Source organism: Myxocyprinus asiaticus, chromosome 37, assembly GCF_019703515.2.
Source record: "Myxocyprinus asiaticus isolate MX2 ecotype Aquarium Trade chromosome 37, UBuf_Myxa_2, whole genome shotgun sequence".
NCBI lineage: Eukaryota > Metazoa > Chordata > Actinopteri > Cypriniformes > Catostomidae > Myxocyprinus > Myxocyprinus asiaticus.
Window position 1 is genome coordinate 18,799,492 of NC_059380.1, and position 22,105 is coordinate 18,821,596.

Sequence of the window (22,105 nt, forward strand, 5' to 3'; positions counted from 1 at the left end):
ATTTGATGTGGCCACCTTTGCCTTTAAAACAGCCCCAATTCTCCTAGGTACACCTTGACACAGTTTTTCTTGGTTGTTGGCAGATAGGATGTACCAAGCTTCTTGGAGAATTCACCACAGTTCTTCAATCTATTTAGGCTGTCTCAATTGCTTCTGTCTCTTCATGTAATCCCAGACTGACTCGATGTTCAGTGGGGTGCTGTGGGGGTAATGCCATCTCTTGCAGAGCGCCCTGTTCTTCTATTTTAATCTTTTCTATTCACAAAAGTAATGTTTGGGAGTCTAAAATTTATTTTTCCTATGGACACACTAAAGCTGAAGATATAAATAATCATCTTATGACAAATGTTTTTGTGAAACATCTTAAGTGCCTAACTTTTGCACAGTACTGTGTATGTACAGTTGTGCTCAAAAGTTTGCATACCCTGGCAGAAATTGTGAAATTTTGGCATTGATTTTGAAAATATGACTGATCATGCAAAAAAACTATTTTATTTAAGGATAGTGATCATATGAAGCCATTTATCATCACATAGTTGTTTGGCTCCTTTTTAAATCATAATGATAACAGAAATCACCCAAATGGCCCTGATCAAAAGTTTACATACCCTTGAATGTTTGGCCTTGTTACAGACATACAAAGGTTTAAATGGCAATTAAATGTTAATTTTTTAAATTGCAATTAGTGTCTGTGTATAAATAGTTAATGAGTTTGTTAGCTCTCACATGGATGCACTGAGCAGGCTAGATACTGAGCCATGGGGAGCAGAAAAGAACTGTCAAAAGACCTGCGTAACAAGGTAATGGAACTTTATAAAGATGGAAAAGGATATAAAAAGATATCCAAAGCCTTGAAAATGCCAGTCAGTACTGTTCAATCACTTATTAAGAAGTGGAAAATTCAGGGATCTCTTGATACCAAGCCAAGGTCAGGCAGACCAAAAAGATTTCAGCCACAACTGCCAGAAGACTTGTTTGGGATACAAAGAAAAACCCACAGGTAACCTCAGGAGAAATACAGGCTGCTCTGGAAAAGACGGTGTGGTTGTTTCAAGGAGCACAATACGACGATACTTGAACAAAAATGAGCTGCATGGTCGAGTTGCCAGAAAGAAGCCAATGCCACAAAAAAGCCCGGTTACAATATGCTCGACAACACCTTGACATGCCTCACAGCTTCTGGCACGCTGTAATTTAGAGTGACGAGACCAAAATAGAGCTTTATGGTCACAACCATAAGCGCTATGTTTGGAGAGGGGTCAACAAGTATTGTGCTCCTTGAAACAACCACACCGTCTTTTTCCAGAGCAGCCTGTATTTCTCCTGAGGTTACCTGTGGGTTTTTCTTTGTATTCCGAACAATTCTTCTGGCAGTTGTGGCTGAAATCTTTCTTGGTCTACCTGACCTTGTCTTGGTATCAAAAGATCCCTGAATTTTCCACTTCTTAATAAGTGATTGAACAGTACTGACTGGCATTTTCAAGGCTTTGGATATCTTTTTATATCCTTTTCCATCTTTATAAAGTTCCATTACCTTGTTACGCAGGTCTTTTGACAGTTCTTTTCTGTTCCCCATGGCTCAGTATCTAGCCTGCTCAGTGCATCCATGTGAGAGCTAACAAACTCATTGACTACTTATACACACACTAATTGCAATTTAAAAAGCCACAGGTGTGGGAAATTAACCTTTAATTGCCATTTAAACCTGTGTGTGTCACCTTGTGTGTCTGTAACAAGGCCAAACATTCAAGGGTATGTAAACTTTTGATCAGGGCAATTTGGGTGATTTCTGTTATCATTAGGGATGTGCGCTACGACTAATTTGACTGTCGTTTAAACTGAAGTTTTGTAACCGACTAGTCGACTAATCTAAAGAGAAACCAACCTTCAGAAAACAGTAAAAAAAAAAAAAAAAAAAAAAAATTGTATGCGACCCATTTAAAATACTTAATCTATTCCAAATCCAATGCTAAATTCTACTGAAAAGGGGCATTTATCTGTGACGTCCTCGCCTTGAATTATGATTATTGTATGTTAAATATAGAACATGACATGCATTCACTGAATCAACATTAGCGAATATTTAATAGACATATTTATTGAAAACAATTGAATGAATGAATTAATTAATAAGAATGATTAATGGAACACCCCTAAAAGCCTGTTCTAAACGGAAATCACCAAGTAAAAGTTACTTAACATATTAAAACAGTCAGGACGTTGTTGAAAATAATTAACAGGTAGACTAAGCCAAATCTATGAGAGAGAAAAAAAAATGCGCTGAAAAGTTGCGCGTATTTCACGACGTGCAGTCGTGCATTAGCCACTGATCTAATATGACAGCTGTTCGGTAAAGAACGTTAACCAAAAACAGATGTAAAAAAAAAAAAAAAAAAAACAAAAGTAGCTATAGGACAGAAAAAATAGGCCCGTGATGTAGCCTGCAATAAACTTAATGTAATCTAAACATGACGTGCACACAGAATCAAAGATTTTAACACGTTAAGCAGACGGCACCTCATTGAAAATAGCCTTCTTAATCAGCAGATTAAAAAATTGCATACCTAGTCTAAAACAGTTATTTTCTAGGCTACTTAAAAGCATAAATTTTTTGATGAGTAAAATTAACCCGTCGACATGGTCTGGTGAAAGACGGGACTTGACTCACCTGAGGCGTCTATCCTGTGCTTGAAAAAGCCCACTCAGTGGAAAAATAACATATAAGCATGCACAGATTTAAAAAAGACTCAAATGTGAAAACATCCATAGGGACTTTCAAACATTTGGAAAGCCGATTCCCACACCACCAAAGTGATTTCATAACTACTATACTGAGTTTGCTTGTCTAGCGAGAGGACATAAAGCACGCGCAGACTGAGGTGAAATTAAACTCTGTATCTGCTCCAGAAATCCTCTTTTTTTAAAATAATATTTGTATTATTAATTCTATTTAAAATATGTAACATTAATATGACAGTAATTTAAGTGCAGCCTCTGTAAAAATATAAAGCCAAACGTTAATGTGTAAAAATTATTATCAGTTTAATGGGGGGAAATATTAACCGACTAGTAATTCCAGTGTCGACTAGCAGCATCAGAACCGTTTTGCCGACTAGTCGACTAGTCTCGCACATCCCTAGTTATCATTATGATTTAAAAAGGAGCCAAACAACTGTGAGATAATAAATGGCTTCATATGATCACTATCCTTAAATAAAAGACAGTTTTTTTTTGCACGATCAGTCATAATTTCAAAATCATTGCCAAAATTTCACAATTTCTGCCAGGGTATGCAAAGTTGAGCACAACTGTGTGTATGTATATATATATATATATACACACATACATACATACATACATACATACACACACACACACATACACTTGATATTTTTCAGCACATTGACTTTCTGTAGCCTTTCACGACTATCACACAAAGCAAGTTGGCTGTTTCAATTACCTGAGCAGACCACCACATTTAAATTAGATGAGACTCTAGCTACTACCAGCAAAACTACGTCCGGCAGTTGGGAGTAAGACATGACTCACACGGTATTCAAAAACTGTAAAACTAAAGTACTGCCAGTGACATGCTCTACTTTTAGTTTCAACCAGGGTATGGAATTAACCAAAAGGCGAGTACTTTTTGAACAGTGGCAGATAATTTAGCTCATCTTCCAGCCGACCTCATTCACACTTGTATTTAGTGCTGTCCACTTGTGCCTGGATCTCCTGAGATGGATGTTAATACAAAGTCTGAACAGGGCAAGAGTGATATTTGACAAGAGATGCCGTTAATTAGTCACAAAGACCCATGCTTGAAGAACACATCTGCTTATTTTTTTGAAGAACAGATGAAAGAACAATGGCTGGTGCGCGTGTCTGATTCGCTGTTTGTTAAGATGTTCAATGCTGCTCTGCTGCACATGAACGCAGTGCGAACACCTCACAGAATGTGTATATGAAGAGTTTTCTTTCTCCTTTGTCAGTGGCCAGCAAATAGTTTTGTTCTTTATGAGAGCGCAGCAAATTATCTCTGCCTATCTCAGGAGGTTTAAATCACTTTAAACCCAGCAGTTTGCATTTTTTTGTACATGGATTGGGAAAACCATATATTCTGTATATATGAATCAGATAAAGGTGGCTGTAAAAATCAAAGAGGCTGATAAAATAGGGTCAAAAAAAGTTAGTTTTGTACCCTGCTCTAACAAAGGTGCAGAAAATGCCAAAGATCTGCAGTGGAAGCACCGTAGATATAACATGTGAGGATGAGTTAGACTAACTATATTAGGAAAATGCAATTGCAGGATAATACGTCTTTTCATTTTAGCACAGCATATTTTGCACTGCATATAATCTATGACACTTCCTGTGTATTTAAGAACATGGTCTAAAATGTGGGCTATATGAGTTCTATTAAATTAACTTATTACAGTTTCATGTTATGATTATTTTACAACTCTTTTTTTGAATCCAAGAACATGGTGTAGATATTAGTTGTGTTAAGACTCAAGTTGTTTAATACAATAGGCTTTGACTTACATGTTGCATTTACTTTAAAAACAGTTTGATTTTGAGCCAGAATATTTAAAACTAGCACAAAACAATTTAAAAGCAGAATGAAGAAAGGGCCAAATAAAGTAATTTGCTTTATGGTAACAGAATTATTTATTTTGCTTTTCTTATCTTTATGGAACTTTTTGTGTTTTGAATGGTGCAAAATTATTTTTGCCGAAACTGTTATACAGTTTACTATAAACAACTGTTATACTAAATTATGCTCAGGAGAAATTAGGTTAAAAATAAACTTTTATGGGGACACTTATGGCCTCTGTATCGAGACAAATATTGTATCGTTACGTTGTTGGTGATACCCTGCCCTAGTTATCACAAGCAGTCTACCTAGTAAACTAACAGCGCGTTGCATCCGGGGGGTCTGTGAAACCTGGGTGTCATCTTTCAAGTGTGGTTGCATTGCTGAATTACTGCTTTGTTATTTCAGGTAATTTTTTTTCAGTGTCAACAGTCAACTACATTGTTTTTCAAATATAAAGTAGTGCTTCCACTCAAATCAAGTAATCTTGACAGCTCTTATTGCTATGCAGTCGCTAAAGTGTCCTGAGTTATTTTACTGCATTGCTAGGGAGTTCTGGTTAATTGCATACTGGCCCAAGTCAAGAGTCAAAAAGTCTATGGAATTTGTTTAGGGATACTTTACGCAGTAGTTTAATAATTAGTGATTTACTGTATGTTCCAACAAATCATAGATAATAATGATTTTCCCTAGAGCAGTTTTGGAGCTTGTAAAGGATAAATCTTATTTTTGAATGCATCTCTGCTGTGTGTGATGCTCTCATGGTGTTTACTGGATGCCAGTATGTCACAATGATTTTCGATTGTGACAAAAGAACCATTCTTAACAGTTTAATTCAAATGAATGTTATCAATTCACAATTAATGTCAATGGAATATAATTTTACAGTGTGGGGCATAAACATATAACTGCAGAATGTAACATGTAGAGGTATGGCAAGAGGCACTTTAAAAAAAAACAGTGATCGATCGGTATCGCACTCAAATTTCCTGATTGGTGCACCACTACATTTTCTCACCTGTTTTATCATCTGCCAAGTGAAAAGTCCGATCACTTTAAAAAAGTATCAGCACACCTCTCCTCAACAAACTGCATAATATGAGGTATCATTTATGTCATTAGCACAAATGGTGCGGGACGAATTTAAAAGTTAGGGTTAGTGAATTGAACATCTGAATTTAAACCTCTTACACTAAGTATGAGCAATATTAATAGTGACACTTTAATTCCTGATGTTTGAAATGGATGTGCTCACCGTCCTCCTCACGGTCATCAGCTGTTCTATTGAGTGAGTTCTGCAGCCACAGAACAGGTCCAGATAGACCTGTAGAGACACAGTTCATTAATGGTCATCTCAGTCTTTAATCAGAAACAACCTAAAAATCATGCCTGATCTCATACCCTGTTCTCGTAGAGACTGAGCCATGATCCTCAGGTTGTGGTTTCTCTCTGGGTCACCAGCTCCACCTTTGCTCTTCTGTTCTTCTCTAGATAAGCCAGCGTGCTCCTCACTGTCATCATCATCATCCTCATCAGACTCATTGTCCTCTTCCTCATCTCTTTCCATGTCACCATCCTGTGACTTTCTAGTCAGAGCAAAGAACTCATCCTCTGTCTAACATAAAAAAAAGAACAGAGAACTCATTATATGTTGCATTTTATTATCTGCTGAACAAGTTAACATGTTGGTGTTAGGTAGATTCCAGACCAAAAAAAACAAAAACAAAAACCTTGCCACCCGTAAATTCGAGTCACATGTGAGACTCCTAAGTAATGAAGGATTGTGTGTATTTTTAATTGTAAAAGTCAGATGAATTTACATTGCAAATGTGCCTCAGATTCAAATCCATTGCAGCTGTGTTTGTTTAGATGTGACAGATTCATCGAGAATTATCTATTGGTTGGGTTACCCTCAGGAGGTGTCTGTGAGACCCCATTTGCTGAGTTCTTCTCAGGAGCATCATGTGGATGCCACCTGCTGTGTTCCTCTCAGGGGGTCCTGTGAGATATCCTGTATGTTTAGTTAGCACAACTGTTACAGGTATAAAGGTCTGTCACACAGACTCTCCCCTTGGGTTAAGATTCAGAAGAGCTATGCTACACGATCGTCCTTGGTCTGGCTTACTCTTTTTTATGTATTAGAATATGTCTAATACACTGGCAAGCCACCTGATATCTGACCAGCCAAATACAAGATCATCTAATTCTAAGGGATACTTTTTTTGCACCTTTGTTAGGTGTGAAGAAAGTGAGATTTGTTACTATTATAAACAAATAATGCATAGTAGGACTTAAGTTATGGCTCATGAATTTAACACTGGCATAGTATAAAAAAAATGCTAGAATGTCAATTTCAATTGAAACTTTTTGCTTAATGGGAATTGGTGCCAACTTCCTAAAAAACAAAAATACGAAAACAATCATAATTTGATTTATCTCTTCTGAATAAAACAACAACAATGCAGCAAACTAATGGTGACGATATTCCATGTTACAATTGAACCAACAAGTCGGGAGTTGTGGGCTAATGATATAGCGTGGTTCAATTGAAACACCACTCATAAGCATACTTATTTTGTTGTTATTGTGCATTCAAAGCTAGAGTTGTGGCCAGGGCCAACGTAACAGATGAGTTTTTTATGTTGGATAACCACATTTAATCATTTAGCAAACAATTTGAGCCAAAGTGACTTACAAATGAGGAACATAAGCAATTTGTCATAAAAAAAAATAAATACAAAAAAAGTCAGCAATATCTTCAGGATCGAGATATGAGGCCACCAGAGTGGCGTTGCATATTTTGGCCAAATACCTTAAACATTGCTTAGTTTTTCAAAGTTAACAGGCTGTTTGGAACCGAGTCTCTTGAAGACAAAATGCAAGGGGATTAAAAACAGCTGGCAAAAGCTGCAATTCTATCAAATTTGTTTTAATCACTTGACAGTTCCACTGAATAATATGATTACTTATTATCAAGTAGGTAAGACGAGTAAATGCTCTTTGCTTTTACATTTAGGAGATGAACTACAGCTGCGTGAGATCATGTTCTCTGTCATTTTGATGTCCATTGCATATTCAGCCTTTTGAGATCTCTTATTTTTTATTCGTTTTTGATAATTGTGTTCTTGTGCTATGTTGTGTCTTTTTCCCTCTTGAGGACTGATTATGTTCAGCTGATGAACTTTGAACTTCTGTAGCTTGGGTTTGACCTGACATCATTTGGCATTGGGTGCTTTGAGTCCTCTTTTTAGTTGGAATTGAGCTTTTGTTATGAATTTGTTGTGGTTTATCACCATTCACCCAGATGAAATCTGTCTGACAATCAACAGTGTTCATGGTTGCTTTTACCACAGACACATAGGATTTAATCAAATTAAAGAATGGGGATTCTTCAACCACGTTACGTGCTTCTGTGTAGCTCACCCTCTCAGTACATTTCACTCTTTGGATTTATTTATTTAATCCAGACTGGACAGTCTTTTGATGAAGCTGAATGATTGGCTGAGTCTTGTAGAAGCTAATTCATGTTTTTCATCTCCAATTGGAACATTGGCCCACATATCAGCATGCATCAAATTGTCAGCATGAATTTTCTTGGAACACTCCACCAGTATCTGTCCAATCCTTAGCTTTTTCACATCTTTCACTGTGCCTGCTATACCTGAAATGTCTTTCCAAATTGCAAAAGGAGACAGCTTTGTGAGCGGCATGTCAGGTAGTAAAGATTCTAAAAGCTTGAACCTCAGCCAGTTTTCAATTTCTTGGGAGAACACGCAGCCAGTATCTGAATATCATCCAAATTTTGCACTAGCACCCTTTGTTTAGTTTTTAGTTTTTTTGCTAGCCACATTTATATTACTTAGCTTCATCACTCCTGCTCCCCACCCACCTCGGAGTCCAACAAGGGGATGCACAGAGACACAGATATCCTCCAGATAAGCACCAAGGTGATATACTTGCGCAAAGAGAACAACAGCTTCCGTTTACTTAACTGACCCTAAGCCAAGCCCCTCCAGGGCATGTCTTGATTTGGCCCTTCCAACCTCCCGTCTGTGTGAAGTCAGAGCCAAAGCACTGTGTTGGACTTGAGGTAGCTGCAGCAAACCACATTCTTCAAGTACCAGAACCTCTTCCTCCACAGTCGCGGGTTGCAACTTCTGGCAAACAAGTCCCCCATTTGTTGCAGGGGGTGCTGAGGACCTATCTTACCCCGGGTCCCCACGGGGGACCAATACACAATTCACAGATTCACTTGAGCCCCTGCATAAAAGTCACTGCATCTTCTTTTTAGAATTGAAATTTTAGGACCGCCAATGCACTTAAGTACAAATGTAAATGTAATTTGTTAATTTGTGTAAAATTCCAAATTTGTCCTGATCCACAGATCCAATCGAAAGTCTAAATCTCCTACAAACTTTTGGAAATGGGGTGTCACAACCCCCCACACTGCACTTTTTAGTCATTTTCAGCTTGAAGAGCAGCCAATAGGCCAGGACACCAGGCCATCATGCTCCCTGCTCCTGAGATTGCCAAGCAGTGGCCACCACAGTGAAGTGGTCAGCACAGCCCATCCCTTCGCTATACTGCCCGTTCAGCCCCACCACATTTACTTTTACCACACTCCCCTTAGACACTTTATTTCAACCTATTTTCTGTTGATATTTATTAAAATAAAGTGTCTGTCTTCGCTGACGTGAAATGGGGATGGAAAGAATAGTGGAATCGGGGAAAAAAGCTGATTCAAACTCGTGTCGCTCACACTAAAAGGCACATTTATAAATTTACTGCTCAATCATAGAATTTATAAGTTGATAGACACACCATTCCTGCACTCTTGCCAGGAGCGCTACGCCGTCTCTTCTTGTAAAGGTCCTTGCAGTCAGAAACCAGACCCATACTGAGGATCTTGTGTATTATACGAGCTCTTGATCGTTTGGCTGTGGTCCGCTTCAGAATATTCCCCAACACATCTACAGAAAGAACACAGAATCCAAAAATTAAGAATTTCTTTCAATTGTAGTTCACCCAAAAATGAAAATTCAGTCATTGTTTCCTCACCACTGTTTAATTATAACGGCATATTATTTTGTTTTTCTCAACCCAAAGGAAGAACATTTGAAAAAATGTTATGCTCAATGATGTCATACAATGGCAGTTTATGGTGACCACCTCTTCAAGCTTCAAAAGCATGCAAAAGTATTATTCAGAATAGTGTCCGACCGATATTATCGGTCGAAATTAGCCTTTCACCAATATATCAGTATCGGCGTATATATTTTACCGATATGCGCTGATATAAAAACTTTTTTTCAGAACATATAATGCAGAAAACAATGCTTCAGAATTGGTGTCATAGCGTAGTTTGTCCAGCAGGGCACGATCCAACTCCACTGTTTACAGAGCTGACGGTGGCTCTGCAGACAGGGCGGAGTTGAGCAGTGTCTTGGTAAGTTAACTAGTTTGTGAAATACATACTGGAAACTTAAACAATGACCCCATCATTTTCCCTTTCCAATATAACTAAAATAACATTAACCTTGTCCCTGACAACCATGTCACTCATGTCTGTTTGCTTTTAGCCAGCTATAGTTTGTCAGTGCAGTAAGTAATGTAGCAGATTGAAAGGTAAACATCAGAGCATCTTTTTGCAGCTCAACAGACGTCGGTGGTGGATTGTGTCTGATGAGTGTTGATTTCATGCTATGTTGTTACCTTGTTGGTGAGACACAATGCTGGAAAGCAAAATAAACAATGTCCGTCTTTTACTCTCTGTGACAACGAGCTTATAGCTAACTAGCTAATCATGCAGCTACTTTCATTGTTGTCAGCTGAGTGGAAGCTAATGAGTAAACATGTATTCAACAAACTGTTTTGTTCAGGATTCACAGTTTAACACCCCCTTCAACAGAACAATTCCAGTCGTTGCATTTATAAAATATAATATTTAGAAGTCTGGTTTCCCCTGAACATGTATAGCAGAATACGGAGTAACACTGCTGCTTATCTGTTTATCTTGACTCAGCAGTATTAATATAGTCAGCATTTGACTGATACTAAACAGTAATACTGATGTTTATTTAGCTATTTATTTTGTTTTTATTTATTCTTTATTTTAATGGTCAGCATTTGACTGATACTAAACAGTAATACTGATGTTTATTTAGCTAATTATTTTATTTTTATTTATTCTTTATTTTAATGGTCAGCATTTGACTGATACTAAACAGTACTGATGTTTATTTAGCTATTTTATTTTTATTTATTCTTTATTTTAATGGTCAGCATTTGACTGATACTAAACTTACAGTACTGATGTTTATTTAGCCATTTGTTTTATTTTTATTTATTCTTTATTTTATCAGTTTTCATTTCTAGAATTTGTTGACAATGTATAATAATAATAAATGTCAAATATTCTTTGATAAAAATATTTAAGAAAGCAGATTTCTGAGTACCTTTGCATAGTCATATCTGTGCAAAATCGGCGCACACTCCACATAGAAAAGGTCTGTTTTCATTCCAGCTCAAAAATTAACTATATCAGCCACCATATCAGTAATCGGGGAATTTTCTCTCTAAAATCGGTATTGATCTCAAAAATCCCATATCGGTTGGGCTCTAATTCAGAAGTCTAATAAATTATTCCATGAGACTCATGATTGTTCTGAAAGCATATCAGAATCAGCTTTATTGCCAAGTATGCTTATACAAGGAATTTGTCTTGGTGACAGGAGCTTCCAGTGTACAATACAAAAACAGCAGCAAGACATAGATAATAAAAAATAAAAAATTTATACACATACATACATACACACACATACGTAGTGCAATCTAATACAATCTGTTATCTATTATGTACAGTGCAAATACAAATCTGTTATGTATAGTGCAAATGTTTTTTGTTTTTTTTCCCAGAGGAATGAAATAGCAGAAGAGGTTGGATGTGTTGGATAAATATAAAAAAAGACTAAACTGTGTATTGCACATAGTTATTGCTCAATGGGGCAATTTAACTGTTCATGAGATGGATAACTTGAGGGAAAAAACTGTTCCTGTGCCTGACGGTTCTGGTTCTCAGAGCTCTGAAGAGTCGACCAGAAGGCAACAGTTCAAAAAGGTAATGGGCAGGGTGAGTGGGGTCCAGAGTGATTTTTCCAGGCTTTTTCCTCACTCTTGAAGTGTCTAGTTCTTGAAGGGGGGGCAGGGGACAACCAATAATCCTCTCAGCAGTCCGAACTGTCCTTTGTAGTCTTCTGATGTCTGATTTCGTAGCTGAACCAAACCAGACAGTTATTGAAGTGCAGAGGACAGACTCAATGACTGCTCAGTTGAACTGTATCAGCAGCAACTGTGGCAGGTTGAACTTCCTCAACTGGCGAAGGAAGTACAACCTCTGCTGGGCCTTTTTCACAATGGAGTCAGTGTGCGTCTCCCACTGCAGATCCTGTGAGATGGTAGTGCCCAGGAACCTGAATGACTCCACTGCTGCCACAGTGCTGTTTAGAATGGTGAGGGGGGTCAGTGTTGGGGTGTTCCTCCTAAAGTCCACAATCATCTCCACCGTTTTGAGTGTGTTCAGCTCAAGGTTGCTTTGACTGCATCGCCAAGGACCCCTCTGTCAACCTCCCCTCTGTATGCAGACGTGGTGTCGTCTGCAAACTTCAGGAGCTTGACAGAGGGGTCCTTGGCGATGCAGTCATTGGTGTAAAGGGAGAAGAGTAGTGGGGAGAGCACACATCCCTGAGGGGCACCAGTGCTGATTGTACAGATGCTGGAAGTGAGTTTCCCGTCCCACAAGCTGCTGCCTGTCCGTCAGAAAGCTGGTAATCCACTGACAGATAGACATGGGAACAGAGAGTTTGTGTAATTTATTCTGAAGTATAGCTGGGATGATGGTGTTGAAAGCCGAACTGAAGTCCACAAAAAGGATCCTTGCATATGTCCCTGGTCTGTCCAGATGTTGCAGGATATGATGCAATCCCATTTTGACTGCATCATCCACAGACCTGTTTGCTCGATAAGCAAACTGAAGGGGATCTAGAAAGGGTCCAGTGATGTTCTTCAGGTGGGCCAACAACAGTCTCTCAAACGATTTCATGACCACAGACGTCAAGGCAACAGGTCTGTAGTCATTAATTCCTGTGATTTTTGGTTTCTTTCGGACAGGAATAATGATTGAGCGTTTGAAGCAGCATGGGAATTCTCACTGCTCCAGTGATCTATTGAAGATCTGTGTGAAGATGGGGGCCAGCTGGTTAGCACAGGATCGAAGACACGCTGGTGAGACGCCATCTGGGCCTGAAGCTTTCCTCGTCTTTTGTTTCCAAAAGACCCGGCTCACATCATCTTCACAGATCTTAAGTGCAGGTAGAGTAGCAGGAGGGGGGAGGAGGGGGGTTGCAGGAGGTGTTGGTGTTTGTGTGAGGTGAAGGACAGAGTGGGTGTGAGATTGGGCCTTTCAAATCTGCAGTAGAACACATTCAGTTCGTCAGCCAGTTGTTGGTCCACCACAGGGTTGGGGGTAGGAGTCCTGTAATTTGTGATTTGTTTCATGCCACTCCACACTGATGCAGGGTCGATAGCTGAAAACTTGTTTTTCAGCTTCTCAGAGTATCTTCTTTTAGCCACTCTGATTTCCTTGTTCAGTGTGTTCCTGGCCTGATTGAGAAAAAAACTGAAATCTAAATGTATTATTTAGTGAAACTGATGAGACTGCACAAGAGCAACTGTTCACACAGCACCCTTGCGACATGGGCCGTTCAAGTGAAAACCCATTTTATCTAAAAACAGGTCCACCGCAGCAATAGAAACAACAGAACACAACACAGCTGCACACAAACCAGAGAACCAATATGTCTGATGAGTTTGTAGTCTGAGAATAGATGCATTTCTATGCTCAGCCTCATTTGTTTGAAACAGAGTATTCAATCAAACAAAGAGAGAGAGTGGAAGTGGGAATATCGGTCACCTCTTCTCCATTCCGAACTGTTGAGTATTTGTGACAGACCTCCGACTGAAGAGAGCAATACCTCAGTGAAAACTACGGCTGCTAGCAAAACCCGCGACAACAGTGCCACCAGCGGTTATGCATGTGACTTTAACATATCAACTTACATAAAAGACCTAATGAAAACTTGAAATAACTTCCTGAAAATATGTCATTTAACGAGTAAAATAAATTATTTGATCTTTAGTAACTGTGTTGTGGATTATCATGAGGACATATTAATTTTCAGTTTTTTTAGAGACTTCTTGATTTTGCGCTACAGAGCGCATCGTTATGGTAACACTGCATTCATAAGATAGTTGTTTAGCACGCAACGCAAATATTAATATAAGTCATGTAACGATACACAAATTTCACTATATGATACGATGCAAAGCCTCACTATATGATACGGTTTAAAACACAGCGCCTACAAATGTTTCGTTCAAACATATTCAAGGATTCAACATAAATGTCTTTTAAATCAATGACACAGTGTCTGACATTGGAAACAAAAAGTAGAGCTCTATAATAAAGTAACTTAAACAGCACTGCATTAATTTTGTTTGATTGTAATGTGAAAAACTCACATGAACTCACAATTTTCTTGATTTTGTTGAGAAAAATACTCACTGATTCAAAGCAGCTTTATAGAAAATCATGCCTTAATAGCTTAACCTGTTGATGTGCATGCCCCACCCCCCATGTTTTTTTACCCTCTTCTCCCGGTGTCACGTTGCATGTAAACTTTACCGGCATTATTACTGGCTTATGTGCGCAAGTGTTGTACTCATACTTGTTTACATTTCGATGACAAAACCAGAGAATAATAAGTCTCATGTTATCGCAGGTTTCTTCCTCTCATGTACTGTAGCGCCGGGACATGACACCGTTGTTTGGCAAATTCAACAAGCTGTAACACTACAATACTTGCCGTCTGCCATTGATCTTCTCGCCTGTGTACTGTAGATCTATTGTTCTGTTGTCCTGTGAGCATCCAACTCTGCCTCTCCAGGTAGGAGACTGTTACTGCAGTTCTCAATATTGCGCTGCTTGGTTTTAATTATACTATATTGTGTTTATGTATCATACGATACATATGGTATAGTATAGTGGGTGCTGTATTGTACAATACGATATTTTTTACACCCCTAATATAATTATAAATATTATATATATATATATTTATATATATATATAGAGAGAGAGAGAGAGAGAGAGAGAGAGAGAGAGAGAGAGAGAGAGATGAAGTCAGAAATTTACATACACTTTAGCCAAATACATTTAAACTCAGTTTTTCACAAGTCCTGACATTCAACCATAGAAAACATTCCCTGTCTTAGGTCAGTTAGGATCCCTACTTTATTTTAAGAATGTGAAATGGCAGAATAATAGTAGAGAAAATTATTTCAAATTTTTTTTTTTTTATTACATTCCCAATGGGTCAGAACTTTACATACACTTTGTTAGTATTTGGTAGCATTGCCTTTAAATTGGGTCAAACATTTTAGTTAGCCTTCCACAAGCTTCTCACAATCAGTTGCTGAACTGGTGTAACTAAGACAGGTTTGTAGGCCTCCTTGCTCGCACACACTTTTTCAGTTCTGCCCACAAATGTTCTATCAGATTGAGGTCAGAGCATTGTGATGACCACTCCAATACCTTGACTTTGTTGTCTTTAAGCCATTTTGCCACAACTTTGGAGGTACACTTGGGGTAATTTTCCATTTGGAATACCCATTTGCGACCGAGCTTTAAATTCCAGGCTGATGTCTTAAGATGTTGCTTTCAATATATCCATATAATTTTCCTTCCTCATGATGCCATCTATTTTGTGAAGTGCACCAGTCCCTCCTGTAGCAAAACACACCCACATTATGATGCTGCCACCCCCATGCTTCACGGTTGGGATGGTGTTCTTCGGTTTGCAAGCCTCACCCTTTGTCCTCCAACCATAACAATGGTCATTATGGCCAAACAGTTCAATTTTTGTTTCATCTGACCAGAGGACATTTCTCCTAAAAGTAATATCTTTGTCCCTCTGTGCACTTGCAAACTGTAGTCTGTCTTTATGGTGGTTTTGGAACAGAGGCTACTTCCTTGCTGAGCAGCCTTTCAGGTTATGTCAATATAGGTCTCGTTTTACTGTGGATATAGATACTTGTCTACCTGTATTCATCCAGCATCTTCACAAGGTCCTTTGCCTTAGTTCTGGAATCCATTTGCACCAAACTACGTTCATCTCCAGGAGACAGAATGCATCTCCTTCCTGAGCGGTATGATGGCTGCGTGGTCCCATGGTGTTTATACCTGCGTACTATTGTTTGTACAGATGAACTTGGTACCTTCAGGCATTTGGAAATTGCTCCCAAGGATGAACCATACTTGGAGGTCCACAATTTTTTTTTTTCTGAGGTCTTGGCTAATTTCTTTTGATTTTCCCATTATGTCAAGCAAAGAGGCACTGAGTTTGAAAGTAGGCCTTAAAATACATCCACAGGTACACCTCCAATTCAGTACACCTCCTATCAGAAGCTAATTGGCTAATAGCCTAAAGGCTTGACATCATTTTCTGGAATTTTCCAAGCTGCTTAAAGGCACAGTTAATAGTGTATGTAAACTTCTGACCCACTGGAATTGTGCTAGTCAATTAAAAGTGAAAAAATTGTTGGAAAAATTACTTGTGTCATGCACTAATAGATGTCCTAAACGACTTGCCAAAACTATAGTTTGCTATTATTAAATCTGTAGAGTGGTTAAAAAGTGTATGTAAACTTCTGACTTCAACTAATATATATTATATATATATATATATATATATATATATATACACATACATACATACATACACACACACACACACTACATACATACACATCTATGTATATACATATTTATACAGTGTTTCCCCTATTTGCATTTAGTAGCTTGATTATGTTTGATAAAACAATTTCAGTTAACATGTTTTTTGCATCTAGGAGAGAATCATTATGATTTCTGTAAAAGTCCCAGGTAAACAAAAAAAGTCATACTTGGGTCCTGGGCTGAGAAAGTTATGAGAAGGGAGTCTGTGGTACAGTGTAGTGATTAATTAGTGTTGATAGTTGCTATGTGCATGTTCTGTTGTTTATATCTATTTGTCCTTATGATTAACAAAAAGTAATTTTCTACATTTAGGCATTTCATTATTTGACAGTTATTACTACAGCTATCTTCAAGTGTCAAAAGCACCCAGTAAATAATAAACACATTTAAGATAAGGTGAACATGAATAACCCATCTATAATGCTTCAAAGGTCGTTTTAAGCTATTCATCCACCGATGTGCGCAAAAAAGGGTCATCGCACAACAGCACCGCTGCTGGAAAAAAATTCTAGGGGAAACACTGTATGTATGTATGTGTGTGTGTGTGTGTGTGTATATATATATATATATATATATATATATATATATATATATATATATATATATATATATATATATATTTATTATGTATGATGCGATTGAAAATAGGTGATTATAAAAGCGCTTTACCAGGGATCGGCGCTTTCATCTCACGACACTCAGCTCAGATGAAAAAAATCCTCAAAATACTAAGACTGGATAACCTGAATAAACAAGATTTTTCTTTGAACACACTGACAGTGCATTGGTAATATCTTGCAGTGTTTCTTATTTCTCGTCATATTTTTGTCAAGTGAATCTTAACCAGTAAAATTGCTAAAATTATCCTCGTAATCCCATTTTTGTAAACGGAATCAAATAACAACTCAAACATTTTGTGTGTAATTTGTTGATGAGATTAGCACTGCGTTCTGGACGTGTATTCAGTGCGGCTGGAAATATCATAACTCGCAAAAAATTTTAATCTCGCAAAAATAGGATTGAACTGTTTAATTATTGTCCAGCTGTTTAGTGATATTTAGTCATGTTGAATATTACAGTTTATCAATATTAATAAAATCTGGCATCTGAAATATTTTAAGTCCTTGACGTGTACGTCTAAGATTGGCAGTATAGTCCAATAACTAACAGAAATGTAAAATCAATACAAACATTTTTTATTTTATTTTGCAAAATTAAGTAGATTTAACCGGCTAGTGAGATACTGGGATCAATATACTGTTACGAGAAAGATTTTGGACCGGTGCCAGTTCACAGCAGACGGGATTACCCGGTTTGATGCCGAAAATAGAAACCAAGCGATCGACAGAATGTCCTGTCGCTCTTCATGGCTGGATAGGACAAAAACTCTCATTAACATAGAAAATATACACTTTATCCTGTGCATCTGCCATCAGGAAAGGACACAGTGTGACTGTGGCTGCCTTCAGCCTCCTCTATCTATCTCTCTGTTTGATTGAGTACTCCGTTTCAAATAAATAAGGCTGGGAATAGAAATGCATCTCATCTTCGACTACAAACTCTTCAGGCATGTTTACCAAGTTTGGTTCTCTGGTATCTGTACAGCTGTGTTGTGTTCTGTTGTTTCTATCGCTGTGGTGGACCTGCTTGTAGTTAAACAAAACAAGTTTTCGCATTAACGCCCCATTTCACAAGCGGAGGCTGTTTGAACTTGCTCTAGTGCAGTCTCATGAATGAGCAGAGAACAGCAACGCTCAGTCAACAGTTTCAATAATTATACATTCAAGTTTGGTTTGTTTCTTACCAAACCTTACCATATGCTTTCAGAACAACCTCATGGAGATAGTCATTGAGTCTCATGGAATAATTTATTAGACTTCTGAATTATACTTTTGTGTGCTTTTGAAGCGGTGGTCACAACAATTTTTTTCACAATTTCTCCCTTTGTGTTTAGAAAAAGAGAGAAAGTCATACTGGGTTATAACAACAGTGGGGTGAGTAAGCAATGACTGAATTTTAATTTGTGGGTGAACTAAACTTTTAAGTACAGCAACCAAGAGTCAGACAAACACCCTAACTGTTTGTCCCAAGAATTGAAAGATGTGTAGCATATTTTCCAGAAAGTCACACCTGCTCAAAATCGCATTGAAAAAAAAAAAAAAAAAACCCAGATCATTCGCACTGGCAGAGGTTGCATGCGACAGGCATTAGTACCTGTGAGCAGCTGCCCGACTTCCCTTTAGCCTCTCTACAATTCTTTTTGACTGAAGTTTTCATCTGTTTTTGTGTAAGTATGTGTTTTGGGGTGCAGCGTGTTTGACCAGCCGACATCAGTTACGTTTACAATATTTATGCAAGTCACTTCGGACTACAAGTTGCAGGACCTTTCAGATGATGAAAAAATAAACTAAAAAAAAATGTGATTTTTTGTTATAGTAGCAGCATTTTTACTTGACTCGGGGTTGCACACCTTTCGACCAATGAATTTCCATGACTTTTCCATTACGGTTTAGTTTACAACTTCCACAACTTTTGAGTGTTAGGTGGAAAATCCCATGATATTATCAATGGTTCTATGACCATGGGAACCTTGTTGATCAGGATACAATCTTATAAAATATGAATACAAACTAACCATCAGAATGTCTGAACTCCTCAAAGAGCATCTGAAGTTCCTGTTCCTGTTCCTCAGTCCAGAGAACGATCCGAGTGCCTTTTCTGATAACATAACAGACATTAAAAAAAAGGCATGTTGCAAAAAATATGTCCAGTAATGAAATGAGACAAAGACTTAATATCAGTCTCTATTTTCTAATTGATATTACAGTCTACAGTTCATATTATCGATTTAACAGTGCACTCATACCTCTCTTTTTTTAAATCCTTCACACTGTTCACCAAACCCATGGACACCATGTGAGACACGACCTCACGTCTTGTACGACTGTTGCTCAGCAACGGTATCAATGTCTCAACAATATCAGGCACTGAAGAATAAATAATACACAAAGATCTTTATTCAAAACTATAAAAAAAAAAAAATAAAAAAATAAGATGCTGTGAACAAGTGTAGCCTCACCTTCAGAGTCCTTGTGCTCTTCATACAAGCGCTGAAGCTCTTCCTCTTCCTCAGGTGTCCATTTTGCTTTTTTCTTGGCGCCCACACTAAATAAACATGGACACATGAATAAAATTATCATCATTAACTCTGTAATGTTCACTGACCTTAGCTCCGAGTCGATATGAAATGTGTAACAACACTCGTGTGCAGTCAGAGTCTTACCCATCTTTAGTGTACCCCTCCGTCATCTCTCTCACAGCACCCACATTTTTCCAGAACAACAGCTCCACAAATGCTTTGTTGTTTTTAGAAGCGAACACAAAGAACCGATTCAGAACAAACTTTGCAAAAGTAACAAGCTCCTGTCAGGAAAATGAACAAAAGGAGAAATGTGAAGGAGTTAGTAAATATTAACACTTCAAAATAAATAACTGAATAAATTAGTTGTTTAACAGTTCTGGAACCTGCTTTTCTAGACAAAAATAGCAGAAAGTAGTTCATGTTTTTAGTTCATTTAAAATGTGCAGAGCTTTCAGAATCAAAACATCATGGTTCTTGAGGTGCATAAAATTTCAACTACATTACTGAAGTATTCAAGGTGCACTACTACAGAAGAAATAAAGTATAGATAAAAAGTAAAGTTTAAAATCATATACACTCACATGAGGTAAATATTGGACTTGGCTACTGTAAACGGGAGTTGATCAATGACTTGATTTAATTAGTTATTCATTTTGCAAATTCATTTTGGTTTGTTCGTCACACAGTAATTGTATGACTTCCAGTGTTCCCACTCTACTTGACCAATGAAAAATCATTTTGATTTAGACTGATTCACTGACAAATCATTAAAACCGATTTGTGTACCACTTTGACCAATTAACCGAAAAGAACCTATTCAAAGTCAAGGATTCACTCACAAATCTGACATCACTATGGCTTGTGCACAAGTTCTACTCTACGCAAGCTTTAACAAAGAGTAATATTTAAGTAATTAAATATTTAGTTACTATAGAAACTTCCATGTCTTTTAAGATTTTGTTAATTTCCATGACTTCTCCAGGTCTGGAAAAAAACCATTTAAAATTCACTGATATTTACAGGTTTTCCATGACCATGGGAACCCTGGACTTCAGAAGACTTGGAATATAGTGCACAACTGTGCATTGACTACTTTGACTTTGGTTTTATGGTCTGTTTTGTCCTTTTTGGAGCTTGACAGCCCAGAGTAACCATTTACTTTCATTATATTCCCTTAAAAAAAAAAAAAAAAAAAAAAAAAGTTCACGGCAAATATGTCTCAAACTTGCAGTAAATTCGCCACTGATTGTTTTCACATGCAAATGAGCTTTGCGGCAAACTTGCAACAAATTGTCTTGTTGCCAAAGGATTGCTGCAAGTTCACCGCTACTGGTGAAGAGCTGTAAACTTCTGGCAAACATTTGCGGCAAATCTCATTTGCGTGTGAAAATAAAGTGGCAAATTTGCGGCAAGTTTGCAGCTAATTTGCCAGAACTCTAGATTTTCTGTAAGGGTTGTAAAATGCTGTGAAAATTCTTCAAATGTCACCTTTGGTGTTCAACAGAAAAAAAGTGATGTGTTTGGAATGACATTAGGAAGAGTAAATAATGGCATATTTTTTATATTTGGGTGAACGTCTCCTTAAATGGAGTTTATTAAAAGTACTGTAAGCAATACAGTATTTATTTTTTGAATAGTATGCATTATATGTTCCTAATACCAGACATATGCGAGTACAATAGGTGTCGGAAAAAATGACACCCAACTCTGACATCGTCTGTGATTTAAACAATCACAAATTCTCTGCTTGTCAAACTCGTTCAGGTCGACTGACATGTCTTCGAAGGGATGGGCATGTGGTTAAAGTTATCAAAAGCATTGAAATGGCTTACAGCACCTTTAATGTGGAGTATGAATGTGTTGTGTTACCTGATATGTGGCTGCTGCGGGATCTGTCAGGATCTTATTAAATAGACAGAATACAGACAGCTGATACAGTAATGCCTCCATCTTCAGATCCACAGCTATTCTGTGCAGCATGCGTGTGATGCAGTGATTAGTGTGAGCTGAGTTCTGACTGTACGTGCGCAGCAGGATGATGTAAGGACGCACAATGTTTGGGCTGGCAAACCTGTCAATCAAAAATTGGAAATTTTGAATACTGAAACGTTAAACAAAATAAATTCTTTAAACAAATGCTTCTTACAACATAAAATAGTATTATACAACTTTTATATGTCCAAACACAGATAATAGCATGTAGGGGTGTAATGAACTATCTTGCCATGATATCTCGACATACAAATATACAACAATTCGCAATGTGGGTTTGAAAAATAAATCACGATGTAACATATAATTTCTCTAAATTGTAACCAACAAAAAGCTTGAGCAACAGAGGACGTACTCAGCGTAGGCCATTGCATCATGCGATGAATTATTTCTCTAAATAATCATAATGTGTTATGGACGTTACATATTAAATCATTTAGATGTTAACTGAAGAAGCACATTTAATTGTGCAGCATTCATGGATATCATACCGATGTCTCAGGTGTCAATTTATGCAAGTCTTTAA

The 22,105-nt window shown here is 37.6% G+C and overlaps 1 protein-coding gene across 1 annotated transcript in view; it reads right to left on the reverse strand.

Moving 5' to 3' along the window:
- Positions 1-22,105, reverse strand: part of timeless (timeless circadian clock) — a 62,579-nt gene that overhangs the window by 10,120 nt on the left and 30,354 nt on the right. The window contains exons 19-26 of the mRNA XM_051676438.1: positions 21,457-21,658; positions 19,729-19,868; positions 19,525-19,610; positions 19,312-19,432; positions 19,081-19,163; positions 9,416-9,564; positions 5,996-6,209; positions 5,850-5,918 (exon numbers count right to left, since the gene is read on the reverse strand). Coding sequence (XP_051532398.1) covers positions 5,850-5,918; positions 5,996-6,209; positions 9,416-9,564; positions 19,081-19,163; positions 19,312-19,432; positions 19,525-19,610; positions 19,729-19,868; positions 21,457-21,658 — 1,064 coding nt within the window. The remainder of the gene's footprint in view (positions 1-5,849; positions 5,919-5,995; positions 6,210-9,415; positions 9,565-19,080; positions 19,164-19,311; positions 19,433-19,524; positions 19,611-19,728; positions 19,869-21,456; positions 21,659-22,105) is intronic.